General features: G+C 43.0%; 1 protein-coding gene across 4 annotated transcripts in view; it reads left to right on the top strand.

The window, feature by feature from the left end:
• Positions 1-16430, top strand: part of fhod1 (formin homology 2 domain containing 1) — a 48645-nt gene that overhangs the window by 5132 nt on the left and 27083 nt on the right. For all 4 annotated transcript variants that reach the window (XM_084926802.1, XM_084926810.1, XM_084926818.1 and 1 more), the window contains exons 2-3: positions 4743-4849; positions 6932-6996. In XM_084926802.1, coding sequence (XP_084782928.1) covers positions 4743-4849; positions 6932-6996 — 172 coding nt within the window. The remainder of the gene's footprint in view (positions 1-4742; positions 4850-6931; positions 6997-16430) is intronic.

The raw sequence follows: 16430 nt of genomic DNA on the forward strand, positions 1-16430 counted from the left end.
CGAGGCGCATTTGCAACCACTGCATTGTTTTTCTCGGCCTCTGTGTTTTCAGGCAGTTGTGTGTTATTTGTGTTACAACTCTGCAGCACTCTTTGTATGTGATTCTTTCCAGATTAATGTCACTTGCCCCAAATCTGAAGTAATTCCAAACAATGGATGATGATCCCCTTCAGGAGGCAAGCTCTTCACTTCCTGCTGTGTCACACATTTGATGTTTGTTTTGACAGGATGTTGTAAATCTGTCTTTTATCATTTGTTACTCATACAGACTGGAACAGGGAACCACTGTCATTGGCACATGCAGCCATGTCATCAGGCACAGTATTAGGCTTCATTTGCCTTTGCTTTGCATTATATTGGCAGAGCACGCTTTTTAGTATTTAGTTTAATTGTGGGAAGCCAAAATCGTGATTGAGATTTAGATTTGACTAATTGTGCAGCCCAAGAACACACACTCGTGCTCGGAGTGAATCCTTTGCACGGTTACCGTCTCTGTCCTCAGAGTTTGTAGCAGGGCATCTAATCCAGCTGATTCAAATTACAAAAGGTGGAGTGTTCTTCAACCTTTCCTGTTTGGTTTTGCAAAATAATAAATACAGTGATGACACAGTTCTGCATAACGGAAACATGTACATTTTGACCCAGTGGGTCAATAGGATGCTAATCAATGAGGACCAAGAGGGGGGGAAGTTGGAGGAGGAAGGCGCCGTTGTTCCACGACGTGCGTATGTGTTTAAGCCATTCCTGTCCACTCTAAGATGTTAGGTTAAAAAAACATTTTTAACCATTTTGTCCCCACTTCATGGAGATCACCTTAAAATACTAACATTCACAGCCGAACTCCTTTATTTGGGCAGAATCCTGGTGAGATGGAGAGTCGGTGTGTGCTTCCTGTGTCTGTACTCCAGCTTCCTCCTACGGTCCAAACACTTGTTAGCTTAACTGGAGATTCTAGATTACCATGGATGTGAGGTAGATGTGCTCTATGGTTCAAATGTGACCTGGCGTTAAAGCGCCTTGAGTGGTCGATAAGACTAGAAAAGCTCTCAGTCTGAAGGTTCTTAGTATCTAGGTCTTGGTAATCTAAGGAGCTTGGAAAGAAAAGCGACTAGACTAAAGTTTCTTGAAGACATTTCACCTCTCATGCGAGAAGCAGCTTCTTCAGTTTGCACATAAAGGTCAAAGGTCACTCTTTTGAGGATACCAATGTTTACGTTTTGGACAGAGAAGACAGATGGTTTGATCTCAATAGATCACATGACGGGGTGGGGCACGGTCTCACTATGGGTTAGCCTGAAACCTTGGCTGATAATGACCTACAGCCATTTCCACACCTGACTCAGATGATCAATAGTCGGTCAACAACCCTCTTAGGGACACTCCCAGTAGGCCTTAATAATCTGGGATTTGCAACCAATTGGTCTTAGAACTAAAGAAGCTTCTTGGATGAAACGTCTTCAAGAAACTTAAAGCAGTCCAGTCGCTTTTTTTCCCCCAGCTCCTTAGACTACTCTGTATAAAATGTGAGTGCAAACTCAACAAACTTTTCACAGAAAAGGAAGGTTTTGTAGACTCAGATGTAAAATTAGTTAAACCTGAAAATGTGCAGATTGAGTCAGAGGGATGTTTGGAGCTGCTTTTATGGTCACTGTCCAAGTTCACTTTCAGGTCTTCTTTAAATCCTTACTGAAAATTATAGCGAAGAAAATGTAAATCCACAAACAACCACGTGACCTGCAGTTACACCATCAGTTTAAAATGTGGAGGTGAGCCTCCTCCGCCTCCTCCGTGCAGCTCCAGGCTGAGGGGAAGGATCTGTGTTGTTGGAGAAGAAGAATGTGGACCTGCAGGTCTAGAGTCTGACACTCAAAAGCAGACCTGATGTGTTTGATAACTGATTATTGTACCTGGCCATGGCTCTGCTACAAACATGCTGCCAGGCCGAGCAGGGCGGCTATAAATAGACATGAAGCTGATGTGGATCACAGACCCTGTTTACTGTTTGAGAGAGTAAAAAGCACATTCCTGTTGCATACTGCCCCAGAAAACACAGAGCGTGTGTGACCTGTTGGATCGGTTTTGTAAAGCAACTTTCTGTCACATGTAAATAAAATCAGTGAAAGTACAGAAACCACAGATACAAAAGGAGGGAGGGGTTAAACAGCCATTTCTACAATAAACAGAATAACGTCTGACGCGAGCAGCATTCATGTTTTACAGCTGACGGTACGACGGCTGAATAACTGTACAATTATCCAACAGCACAAATGTCACACATCAGCTCCAGCTTTAGAAATGGCTGTAAAACATTTACAGCAGCGAAGGTTACTAATTAGCTTCTCTCAGCCTAAACCAACTTTGTTTGCATGAAGCAGTCGGTTTTATTACAGATTACATGGATTTTTCTGAATGATGTGTTCCAGTTTCAATAATAAAAATCCAAGTTATTTGGATGGCGCGCCTTCTTCACTCAGAGGTTAGTCATGGAGTTCCCCAGGGTTCTGTGCTGGGACCAATTATTTTCACTGCCAAAGGGAAGAATGTATAACATGAAAGCACTGCGTGCATTTCCATTGTTCTGCAGGTAATGCCTAGTTATATTTAGCAATACAACCAGATACACAAGTCAGTTAAATTGCAGACATGTTTTAAAGACAAAGGGCGAGATGACTCCTGTTTCCTGCTGCTAAACTCAGATTAAATTGAAGTTACTGTATTTAACCTCAGAAACGCATTGACTAATCTGATGGCATTACACTGGCCTCCGTTAACACTGCAAGGAACCTTTGAGTCACTTTAATCAGTGTCTCCTTCAACAAACACATTAAACAAATATGCATGACTGCTTACTATAAAAATTAGAAACCTCCCGTGTCTCTAATGTTATCATTTACATTCTGGAAAACTACTCGTGAGTTATCAAACGGTAATATTAAAGACCTATTAGCATCATATTATTCCTACATTTCCCTACATGGCTGTTCAGTTTCAGACTGTGGGCTTTCTTGTGGTTCTTAGTGATGAAAAGTAGAATAGGAAGCAGACTGGCTGTGAGGATCAGATGACCCTAAACCAGAGGTGGGCAATCTCAGTCCACGAGGGCCGGTGTCCTGCAGGTTTTAGATCTCACCTTCGGTCAACACACCTGAATCACATGATTAGTTCGTTACCAGGCCTCTGGAGAACTTCAGGACATGTTGAGGAGCTAATTTAGCCATTTAAATCTGCTGTGTTGGTTCGAGGACACATATAAAACCTGCAGGGACACCGGCCCTCGTGGACTGAGATTGCCCACCCCTGCCCTAAACTCTCCTTTACTTACGCACCTAGAGGAGCGTAAGTAAAGGAGTTGTGTTGAATAATGTCTTGAAGCATACTCAATCATCCAGGTAAATACATCCCAAAAAGTTGATTCTGTTCATCCAGACGTAACGTTTTCAGTGGGAGAAACGTTTCGTCACTGAGCCAAGTGAGGTGCTGGTTTCAGTCATTGTGCGAATGTCCTGTTTATAAGGTTGGAATCACTCGGATCAGTGATGAAACGTTTCTCCCACTGAGAACACTACGTCTGTTGAACGATGTTGGTGGATCGGTACCTTCCTATAATATAAAGGCTCCTGAGATGCCCATTGTTATGAATGATTTATATATAAGTACAATAGAGTTGTTATACGGTCCTGCTTTATAATGGTTGTGGTTCATTCTTGATAATTCGCTTCTTGTCTTTATTTTTCCAGTCAGCCAGAATATTTACATGTCATGTAAATTCAGTAAAATCGGGCGTTCTGCAGAAATGACGGTGGAGGAATCGCATTTGTTTGAGCTAAAGCATCGGCACAACAGTCGAGTGTTTTCTGCCGCTGTTGAATTTGACAGCATTGTGTCTTATTACATTACATTGATACACCGGGACTCCATTGTTTTTAACAAGAATATAATAAATATATTGAAGTATAAATGGCATTTCTCTCTGATGCAGGACAACATGGATCGATATGATCTTGGAGAAAATCAACGTCAGGAGTTTTTCTTGTCCTGTGGCTTTAGAGTTGACACAAAATAGAAGTCGCAGCCAAGCATCGGATCTACAGCTGTCCTACACTGTGCTGTAAATAAATGCATGAATCAATCATCCAGAAAAGCTGTTATTGATCAGCTAATTGAAGTTGGTGGCTTAAATTTTGGCGAGTTTTTTCAAAAAGTGTGACTCCTGATTTTGGAGGATTGTTGCATCTTGTTGTATTTGCCATAAATGTGACTGTTTTCAGTGATTTATTCGGACAGCAGGTGTCCTCGCATTAGTTACCAAATCTCAAAATGTCTTCAGCTTTATGAGGCTGGATGATCCTTTAGAAATCTGGGTGCAGCTTTAGTGTGAGACTCATCCAGATTAGCCAATATCCGGGTAGATTACTTTCTCCCACATGAATATAGAGGCAAAGATCCACAGACCTCATCGGTTAAACCGGTCGAGTCAGTTTTGTTTGTTTGCAGCAGCGGCTGCAGGATCTGTTTCTACTGACACCAGAGATCGGTGTCCCTCGCTCTGCCTCGGCTTTTCACACACAAACAAATCTGTTCACAGCTGAGCTCTGTCGTGATTCAGCATTGGTTAAACTTGATCTTCACATATGTCTCTCTGTGTGTGTGTGTGTGTGTGTGTGTGTGTGTGTGTGTGTGTGTGTGTGTGTGTGTGTGTGTGTGTGTGTGTGTGTGTGTGTGTGTGTGTGTGTGTCCATCAGCTGGAAGACTGCACCCTCCAGCTGTCTCCCAGTGGAAACTATCTGGACCTGGACTCTTCTCTGGCTGAGCAGCGAGACGAGCTGGAGAGCTTCTATGAAGATGTGGCGTAAGAAAAGCTTTAGTGTGTGTGTGTGTGTGTGTGTGTGTGTATTTTTAACATGTGTTTTTATTGGGAACATGACTGCAGCCAAACACGTCATGCAGAGACATGCCGTCCTTGTAACCCCACAAACAGAAAAAAGAAGCACTGGACCCACACAGACCACCCCCCCACCCCCCTTCACCCACCTGCATCCCCACCCGCACCAAAACGAACGCCGTCAACAACATACTCAAATATTAAAATAAAATAAAAAATAATACGGGGAAAAATAGCCAAGTTAAAATAAAGACACAGCACATTTTTATCCTTTTTCTAAAACAATAGTAGTTTACCATTACTCATTAAATACACTTTATGTAATTTAAAGTACTCTTGATATTATTCATTTTAATTATGTTCATATAGTACATGTGTAACATTCATTGTTTAGTAAAAGTTGTTTACACGTTTAGTGATAAATAAGTGAAAACAGTTTTTGTCGTCGGGCGCTTTAAACGCTTTGCTCGCTGCAGGCGGCAGCTTTATACTGACCGGCTGCCCGAGAACGTACGTGCCTCAGAGTATAACGATGATGCCTAATTGTGACATCAGCTAAGACGCACAGGAATAATTTGCTCTTATTCTGTATATACTCATGCCAACACTTTCTTTAAAGGTGTAAAACATTCTGGGGGCTTAAAAAAGGCAGGTGTGAAATGTGAAAGTGAGATCACAGGAAGTACCATTTTCAATTTAATTATTAAAGATGATTGTCATTTTATTTTATATAAAAATATATAATAATTTTAAAATATACATCTGAAGCTCAGAGGTCCAGAGTGATATTTAGAATCCCTGTGCACGTAAACATTGTCTGAGTCAGAAACATGGTTTTAAATCACTCTGTATGGCATCATCGCTTTGACCTTCGGATCCATCTGTTGACCTTGAAGGTGATATTTTAAATTTTTACTTTTCACATGTTGCCAACAGACGGCACGCTTGTAAGTTGTCGTCAATTTTCAGCCAATAAATCATGAAGTTAACCACAAAGACCTCGGGGGATGGAGGCCATTTTTTAATCAATTGTTAACATGACCCCGCTCATCACCGATCAAAACCTTTCCAGGTATCGTGTCTACAGACAGGAGCACCAAAAACACAACTTCCTTGGTAGAGGTAATAAAAATACGAATAATCAAAATAATGGATAAAAGGAGTAAAAGAAGTAGAATTAGTGGGATAAGTTTTCTTCCACTTATCCCACTCAGGGTTAGGAGGGGGTTGAGCCTATCATAGCTGTCACAGGGCAGGAGGCCCGGGACACCCTGGACAGGTCAGTCTGTCACAGGACTAAAGTGCACAGATAACCCTGCACACCTATGGTTGGTTTTCCTAGCCCGATGCAGGTCTTTGGACTGTGGGAGGAAGATGAAGTATCTGGGTTCAAATCCAGGCCTCAGACTGGATCTTCTTTCTGTGAAGAATCACATTCATTTCAGTGATGTGGAACTGAAACACACTGACTGTGTGTGTCCAGCAGTTTAAACTCTGTGCGATGCTGTAAGAGCGTCTGAAAAACGTATTCCTCTTTTAGCCTCCAGACAAACACGCCCACCTTTACATCTTCCCTTCTCCCGTTTCTCCTTCTTTCTCGCTCTCATTCTTTCCATACCTTCATGCTGTCGTTCTTTCCATACTCTAATCCCAGCATGCCGCAGTCTGACTGTATGTGGAAACTTAGCTGTTCTGGGATCACCTCAGACCAGCTGTCTGCACACACTGATCACACTGACAGTGGATCAGGACTCCTTGTAGAAGCAAGTCTTTGTGAAAAGTGCCTTTAGTTATGAAAACTGCACTCAGATCTGATTAAACCCACTTAAACCCACTTTGGAGGTTCTTCTTCCATCCTCTTTACTGACTCGGTGTTCTCTCAAATATGCCAACTCTTTGAGTGCCATGTCCCTCTCGTACGATGATTCGATTACACAAAAGTTAATCTGGTTAGATGTCTGTCACGAAGCTGGCTGCTCTGACTGAACCTGAACTCTGAGTCGTGACTGTTTTTATTCTGAACTCAAACGGTTTCTTATTTTTCCACAGGAAAGGAAGGAAGCCCATCCTGGTTCTGAGGACTCAGCTCTCTGTTCGTGTTCACTCCATCCTGGGTAATTATGTCCTCAGTCTTCTGCTTTACTTTTTCCCTCCGTCCTCTCCTGCAGCACAGGAGTGATGACTCAGGGGAAACTCTCGCCATCTTCCACCACAGTGACGTGTTGCACTCAGCTGGGAGGATGTCCTCTCTCTGAGTCTGCAGCTTAGAAAATACAGCGGTTACTTTCTCCACATGAAGTGGAGCTCAGGTTTAGAGTTTTACTCGGCTGTTGTTTTATTTGTTGAAGGCGCTGAACACCGGGAAAGGTTAGCAGTAGCTCCTCTGAAGCTTGTTTAGAGGGATCAGAGGTGTCCTCTGAGCAGGCTGCTGGAAGGCTGAAAGTCTGTAAAAGCTTCATGGTTTTAAGTGCATTTTGGGAAATGTAGTTTCCTGCAGACTGACCCCACAGGGAGCTCACTGCTGCATGTAAATGTGAGTAAGACAGGATTGGCATGACTTTTCTCACTTCAGGTGAGCTCCAACTAAAGTCTGACTCTGCAGACATTTTTAAGACCAGAAAAAAATCTCCCATTGAGGTTTCCATGGACACAGATCGGCTTGAGAAGACGAGCTCCTGTCCGGACTCGTCCTGGTTACGTTTACAACAGGAGGAGGAGCGCGGGCATGTTGAAGAGTGTCAGGACTATGTTAGGAAATATTGTGGATCTCCTGATGATATCACTCATTTCATCCAGCGGTTTCCTCACAGCAGCCTCGTTTATCGCCGATTTCATCTTCAGAAACAATGAAGTCGTGGCTCCTGCGTGCCTCGTTTCAGTCCCGAGGAGTGTATTTAACAAGCAAGAGTAATGCTATCGCGAGTCATGTCGAGGTTAAAGTCGGAGCTTTCTGTGGTTTTTACCGTCTTAGATCCCTGTGGTAACTCGCGCTGAATGCAGGAGCTGGTTGGGATCAGGTTATCTTCAGGCTTTCCATTTCACCTGTACCATACTAACATGGCACCAGCTATAAACTTAGAGTGCAAACTTGTCAGTGAACTGTGCATGTACGGAGTTGGTGATGCAGGAAGTATTTAAATGTTCTGATACTTATTCTGTGCATAAAATTAAACTCTTCATCGCTTTCACGCTGCTGAAACCATCAGGAACACCTGTGCAGTCATCTCCTTTATTAGGCTGCAGGACAGCAAGTTTAAACTGGATCCATTTAAATATTAAGTTTTAGCCGTCACCAGTGGGAGTGTTTACCTCGAATTAAAAGGTTTTTTTTATCTGCTCTGTGCAACTCTGTAATCACCAGATTGATGATTTTCTGCAGTATGAACCTCTCGTCTTATTTGCAGCAGTGTTACATTTTTATGTTCTTTATAGACTTTTTCTATGCAAGTGCTTTCTATCTAACATTCACACATTTGTAGTAACTCTGGGTTAGTATCTTGTCCAAGAATATTTGGCATGCAGATGGGATCAAATCAACCCACCAACCTTCTGATTAGCAGATGACCTGCTCCGCCTCCTGAGCTACAGCCACCCAGGATGCAGGGATTAGCAGAGAAAGATGATAACCACTATCATCGCACCGTTATCTCAAATATGATTTTAGGTTTTGTCGAGCCAGCTAACACAAGGAGAGCCTGGCTGTGTTGAACATCAGTCTACCCCTCTGATTAATTTTTTTTTAAAAATGTTTTCACATAAACCAGTTTACATCTGAGCTCACTGGGAGAGAGCGAGGTGAAGCGAAAGTTATCAGTCACGGCAGTATTAGCACTTTCTGTACATCCTGTGCTTTGATTTACCTTTTCATGCCATCTCTAAAAGCTTCCCTTTGCTCTCGTTTCCTCTACTCACTGCGTGTCTGGTTATATTCCTTCTGTGACCTCTGACCTCTGATTGTCAGGGTTGTTGTTGTACCAGTTTTAAACCTCCACAGTCACGTGGAGCAGACCTAAGCATGAGACCTGTAATATGAAGCAGGGCAGCCTGCTGTTCCTGTTGGTGGTCAGCATGATCAAACCTGTTTGTTTTGTTATTTTCCTCAAAGCTATCAGATATTATAAGTTTAAAACTTTAAGGTTTCTCATCTGTCAGCACCGTGATGGAAGTGACACACCTACTCGCAGACTTAAAGACGACCTGGCGAGGACTATCAGGATGTGGTGGGAGGGCAAGCACAGAGTAAAGGAAGGCACATTTTGAGGCATTAGCTTGGCATAAGTTTAAAGAAACTGTGCCTTCCTCTAATCGCTGCCAGCGCACCATCCGGTGCACACACTGATGGATCCAAATCAAACACAGGCACCGGGCTGCAGCAGGTGCATGCTGGGTGTGGCTGCGTGCTGAACGGCTCATAGACCGACTCATAACTGGTAATCAACAGAAATCCCCAAGGAACTCAGCGAGGGGCTGAGCCTGCAAATATTTAACTTTTTATTGTTTGTAAACAAAGAGGCTGAGTGCTCTATTTATACTCTATTGTTTGTTGTTGTTTATAAACGGAGAGCGCGGTTTAAAGTGCTTCAGCCTGCTGCTGATCGTTTAAAGACCGGCTCTCTGGGTTCTGCAGGTTAATGAGTCTCATCTCTGGACACCAGCTGGCTTTTTCTTCTTATTCATGTTGTTTAATTGTGAGTCAAACAGGAAGTCGTTTATGTAACGCTATTAGAGGACCCTACTAGAATAGCTCTGCATCCTCCTTAATCATCTTACATTGGGCCTTGCTCTGTCTGAGTTCATCCTTTGTCTGAAATAAGCCACTTTAGCCCCGCCCACTTTAAATTAACTTTCTGATTGGCTCTCACTTTCTGGTGTTCAAGTGAAAAAAGAGACATGAACGTTAAATGAGGGCATATAAGGACATGTATAAGAGATCTGCACCACCTGCTTTTATTGTTGGTCACTTTGTTGTATTTGCTGTCTGTCTGTCAGGAACACATTTGGGGACCCGTTGTCCCGGTTTCCAGCTTTATATTTTTAGTCTCTGACTAGTATATAGTAGCTTTGCATACTTTGCTACTCATAAATAAAATAAAACTTTTATTTTATACTGAACCTATCAGTTCATTCTGTCTGAAATAAGCAGTTTTAGCTCCTCTGTCTTTAAGAGAACTTCCTGAGGACGATATTAGGGACGTCAATATTTCAATATGAGAATGATGTATATGCAAAGAAGTAAATGCATATTAGGCGGGGGTTGTCCATGTTAAAATAAGGACAGTGTCTGTTTATACACCACAGAACAGTTTGTGTAAAAATAAATCTGTGGGTATCGTCAAAGAGTTGGCAGTTCGTCTTGTAATCGGAAGGTTGCTGGTTCGAGCCCCGGCTCGGACAGTCTCGGTCGTTGTGTCCTTGGGCAAGACACTTCACCTACCACCTACTGGTGATGGTCAGAGGGGCCGATGGCGCAATATGGCAGCCTCGCCTCTGTCAGTGCGCCCCAGGGCAGCTGTGGCTACAACTGTAGCTGCCTCCACCAGTGTGTGAACGTGAGAGTGAATGAATAGTGGAATTGTAAAGCGCTTTGAGGGGTCCTGAAAAGCGCTATATAAATGCAATCTATTATTATTATTATTATTATTTCTGCAGTTCGATCCTGATGTGGTGTAAATGGAAATTTGGTTGCGTGTTTGCGTTCACATCACGGTCTAAAAGCCTCCCTGTGGTTGTTACTTAAAACCTTTCCAGAGTCGTGTACATCAGTGAATACAGACAACATGAAGAAGCTCAAACTGAGCGGATTCACCTCATCTGCACTCTTGCTCTGCATGTGGCTGATTATTTATTGTTGTTGACTGTGTCTTGGCTTTGGGCACGATGGTTGTTTAAAATGGTCTTCCGAGCCTCTCGGCGGTTCACTGAACACTTCTGTGTTTGTAGCTGTTTTCATCCCAGCAGACCAAAGCTCCACTCTGGTTTTGGGGTTTTTATTTTTAGCCCTTTTCTGCCCTTATCTACGCCTGTGGTGTTGCTGCTCGCAGCAGCTGGACACGCCAGCGTCAGAAAGGACGGAGCCGGAGGTAGAAAGCCTTCGCTTTCATTTTCTTTAAGAGTTTTGAAACAATGCTGGAAAGTTCTGCAGGCAGAGTGAGAAACGGGAGAGACTGTGTTCCAGTCAAATGACCCAGAGGACATCCTGAGACAATCGCACTCATAAACTACACATAACTGTGTTTAGTGGCACTGTGTTTTGCCATAAACTCATCATTAAAATGCATTCTTCAAAAAGCTTCCACCTGTAGATGGAGTAGTTCTGTTCAGAAGACCAGTGCGTCTCTCTGTCGTCTCTGTTTTGCATCATTCTGACACAAAAGGTGTCATTTTCATTTCCTTTAAGGCGTTTTTGAAACAATCAGGTTCTGCAGGCCGAGTGTGAAATGATCTCAGGGGATCCAGTGACTGTTAAATGACACAGAGGAGCCCTGAGATTCATCAACTACACTTAGCTTTTTCCGTTTGTGTCTCTTTAATTGTTATCTCTTTGTTATTGTGTGTCTTCGAATCTCAGGATCCTGTGAAGAGCTTCAGACTTGGGTTGTTGGAGGTTTCCATGTGTTTGTTGAGATCAGTGTCCGTTTCTCTGGTAGCTGCTGAGGTTTGACTTCAGTTGCTCAGAATCTCCTCTCCTGGGAAATGCTGAACTTTCCCAGAGTTCCCACTGTCAGCCACTTATTCCCTCCCTCCTTCCCGTGCTGCCTGGCATGACCCCACCCTTCCTGCTCCGGAGGGGATTTCCCAGAATGTGTACTCCTTGGAACCCTCGCTGTGATTTGTTTGTGAATGTGAGCTATCCGTCCTCGCTGGAGTGACAGAGCTTACCTTTTGTTTCTCTCTGCTTCTTCTTCTGTAGAACCAGTCTTATTAGACTGAAAATGATCCATTTCTTTATCTGCTTCGTTATGAAGTAAAATAGCACTGCAACACGACTGTTCTGGGATCAGTTTGAAGCCCACAGGAGGAGATTAACACATTATGAGGATGCCACGTCCTTCCACTGGGACCCTCGGAGGGTTCAGACCTGGTTTCAGGGTTTAGGTTAGACACAGATTCAGGTTTAAGTTTGAAAACTACTGTAAACTTTCAGGTAAAAACATGTATGCGTTTCTTTTTGTTCACCTGTCTCAACCTGAACCTTAAAGTCACATCCTGACAAGACTCTACATGAAGCTCATGGTGCCATTTTTCCAGCAATGCTGTGTGTGTGTCTGTCTGTGTGTCCTGTTGGCTCGCGGCGTGATGATGTCATCAATAATGCACTGACTGTGCTTCCTTCCCTGCTTTGTGGCGGCTGCTTGGATGTTGACACACTTACTTCGCGTTCCTGATCATGAGTTCAGATCACATTTTGTTTATTACCAAACTGTTTCTCTGTAAAGTCCAAGATGACGTCTTTGACTTTGTGAGAGGAAAATGAAAAAGCATCAAAGATTCAGAGGAAAACAAAAAATCAGCAGATATGTCACTTAAAAATAAAATGTTTATTTCATTTCATAATAATTGTACATTTCAAACAGAGTCTGGGCTGTGTCAGCTCTAAATATACTCTGAGGTTTGCAACCAGCTATTGTTTCCTTCTTGCAAAGAGTCTTTGTCAATGTCAGAAATAGAATAAAGTGCCACTAGTCCACCCAGTCATCAGAAAAACACAATGGCAAAGGAAAAACAAATCTTCACATCTGCAAAGCTAAAAACATCCCAGAAGTGAATGTTAGCCTGATATGACCTCAGAGTTTGCCCATTAAATTCATTAAACTCCGGTCTTTACTTCCTTGATGGAGCTTTTGTCTATACTAAGTTAAAAAACTAGGAACGTGTCCCTGTTTCCAAAACCCAAAAATGTTCAGTTACCTGTCACGTGGGACAAAAAAATGCATTAAATCTTATTGTCAAGAAGCTAAACACAATTATTTGACTCCTTCCAGCTGATCGACGAGCTGATTGTGTCTCGGGGAAATCCTTTTCTTGTAGTTTAAGCAAAGTTATTTGAATCGTGTTCAGCGTGAGCTCCACGCCATGCAGTCAGGCGAAAACTACAATCATGGCTTCTCCGAGATCACATGCCTTTGCTTATATTGATACTTTCTATAGTAAATTATGCTTTTGAAGTTTTTAGTTAGCTTCTTCCCTTTTGGGCATAGACTCAATTAGCAACGCTGACACTAACAGGAAATACCACGCTGAGATAATGTAGCTCACTTCCTGTCTCCACAGGACAAACAGGAATCCTTCCCAGTGTCCCTCTGTTTCAGTCATCGCTATCATGCTCGTTAATCAGCTCAACGAGGGCCCTGCTGTTGCAGTCTGATGGGCTTTATTTATGAGGAACGCTTGAAAAATAAATCTCTAGAAATGTGTTTTTGTCTCCGTCAGACGGATGTAAACAAGCTTTATTTACACAGAACAAGAATCGCTCATGTTCTGCTGCATCTGCTCGCCGCTGCCGGAGAGAAACGTCAACACACCGAAAGCACCGTTTGACCTCTTCCCATTGTGTCCCTCTGCCTGTCTGACGTTTCCTTCCACTCAAAGAAGACTCTGATGGTCGTTAGTGAGTGCAGTTCGTCAGATCCGTGGTTCCGACCTGCTGTATCCGCATTCATACAGATGCACTGATTAACACTTCAGCGGGCCTGATTCACAGGGAGGAAGGTGACATTTACCAGGGAATAAACAGAGAAAATCAAACAAAAGCAGCTGAAGGAAACAAAAACAAGACAAACTTCTGTGAAAGGGACCCGACTCACTGCTTCAGCTGGACTGCTGAATGACCGTCAAACCAAATGTGCCATTTTTGAGAAGTTACTAAAGCCGACATGGTGCACAGCAAATTGGAGACTCAGCAGGGAATCCAGCATGCTAATGTGAAAGAGCACGGGATGTGAACCGGAGACTGCAACACTGCCTCCGCTCCAAAGTGCCGTAATCACACAAACATGAAAAGAACTTTCCCAGATGATAAAATATGTTTTGTAAAATTCGGGACTTCAGGACAGACCGGACAGCAAGCCTGTCAGTTACAGCTTGTTGCACAGAGACTTAGTAATTTTACGTTATCATTATACCGTGTTCATATTACTACTAGACAGACCTACACAGTTACAGTCTGCATTGCACTGATGTCTCTGTGAATCTGCACATCAGGCTGGACTGTAGATTTAAAGCAGTGCTATAAATCAAGCTTCAGATTTGGCCTCATATTAACACGTCTGACTTCTTAAAGACTTCAAGAATATTAAAAAAAACTTAAATTTGATTCATAAAGTTGTAAATAATGTTTCCAGTCTGCTGTTTCAGTCTAAACCTCACGATCATATAAAACAATGTGAATAGTTTGTAGCTAAAAACCAACAGACATCCAGTGAGACGACTCTGTAGTTCTTACATTCAACTCTTAAAATGCTTTTTTTTCTTTTCTTTTTGTTTTTGGTAAATAAAATCCAACAAAATAAGAGCTGAAATGTGTCTGAGGTTCTCAGTAAGTTTTACATCAGGTCAGACGGATGTAAGCAAACCAGTGGGTCAGCTGATTTGAATTTATTTTTTGGTTTTTTTTGTATTTTACCTGTTTATTTATTTCCCTGCTGCCAGCGTGAGGGTAAAACAGACTTGAAATGATTTTCTGTTTGCTGTCAGAACGAGTTAGTCTGATCTTGGTGGAAAAGCAACATGAATCCTTCGCCCTTCACACAGTCTAAGTGTGGGAGTTCAGTCAGGACGGAGGAATTTCAGCTGCTGCGTCTGCGCTGCATCATAAAGCAGTTATAGCTCTCTATAATCCCGGCACGCTCCCTCCTCGGTGCTCGGTCGCGGCAGTGAAACTGTGGCTGTCTGGTGGCCATCTTGGGTCAAAGATGGGTGTCTGAGTGACTCGCGGTCCTCTGAGAGACAGAAGTAACTTTAAGCGTTTTATCTTGAGCTGCTGTCAACAGGTGCTAACGTTCTCGGTGACAACAAATAATCTTGGATAAGCTACGAGGAGCTCACACGTTTTCACCTGATACACAGCATGTAGTGTGCTTCGTTACATCGAAGCGCTGCAACGGTTGCAGATACACAGGAAAGCTGAATACAGCAGACTGAACGGTTCTTTAAACTCCGGTCCAAAGCAGGACCGTGTCCACTGCACATATCAGATTAAAAACGCCTTCAAAAGTCTTTGGAGCAAAATGGCATGCAGCATTAAATGGCTCACAAGTCGTAGCTGGATGTTAGCTCAGCAGGTTTAAAGAGCTGATCTGAGGTCAGTACAGGAGAACTGTTCCAGTTCGCTCCTTCATCTCTTCATCACGTCAGAAATGTGATGGAAAGCTGTTTATATGTGTGATAAACTGCAGGTGCAGGCAGGAAATGTCTGTCTATATAGCGGGACACAACCTCATTTCCTGTACAGACAGGAAGTAGAAAGACATAATTGGAGGTGGAACCACTTCCTTGTTGCTATAACAGATCAATACTTTTGCTCCATAATAGAAGGAAATATTAAGTACTGATTCTGGATAGTAAACAGAGCAAACGTGAGAGAAAGAAACTGCTGGTTACTCAAACGGGCTCCACGATATTTTGGGATTTTTAGCTGTAACTCAGTCATGAAGTTATTCTAGCGGAGTGCCAAAAATAGAAATGTAGAGAAAATAAGCAGGATTAAATGCATCCCATCAATCATCTCAAGGCATTGATTGTTGGTTTTATTTTGGCGGGGTTGTATTCTTCTGTTAGTATTTGCAGGAAGTATTTGTTGTTTGTTGGGAGCTAAACCTGACCAGCTTTTTAAATGAACAGTTAGTTAAAACTGCAGCCTGCTGTTTTTTTGTTTTTTTTCATCCTTAAATATCTGACTGTGGATCTACCAGCTGTGTGTCGGGTTACAGTAACGTTGCTTAAAAGTGGTATTTATTACTGCCAGGAACGGAGATCAGCACATTACAGGTGAAGTGTTTTCTGGGTGGAACTTGTGTGGCTTAAGTTACTCGGTTGTTGTTGTTGTTGTTGTTGAGGGGGGGGGGTACTGAAATACTAATGCGAAAAATGACCAGGGGCTGTGACTTCCCGTTGATCCTGTTCGTGTCGCCGGGCAGGTTTCAAGGTCACTGACAGGGTAAGCGAGTCTGTAGAGGCTTGCAGGTCTGACTGCACTCAGGTGTGACTGCAGCTTTGTGCGAGAGGCGGTTGGACTGTATTTGACTCAAATTGCCGGAGTCTTCCACATTTTTCTTACTGCGCGTCTTTGATGTTGGGTTTCCATGTAACTGTGCAGGCAGCCGCCTGATGGTTATCTTTGTTAATGGTCTGCAGCGGTGAAGTGCAGTGCTTCCAGAGGGCGGACAGCCCAGTCTGACCCGGGTCAGAATATTACCTGAGTCTTAATGTGAGCTACAGAACTGCAGCTCGCTGTGTCAGTAAACAAGCCTGGCTTTCTCTGCTGACTCTGTGAGTTCAGGATTCATGCTCCTAGTACGCCTCCAGCCTGCTGCTCCCCACTCTGCCTCTT

This window comes from Perissodus microlepis, chromosome 1 (assembly GCF_051167445.1).
Source record: "Perissodus microlepis isolate ML-2025 ecotype Zambia chromosome 1, ASM5116744v1, whole genome shotgun sequence".
Lineage (NCBI taxonomy): Eukaryota > Metazoa > Chordata > Actinopteri > Cichliformes > Cichlidae > Perissodus > Perissodus microlepis.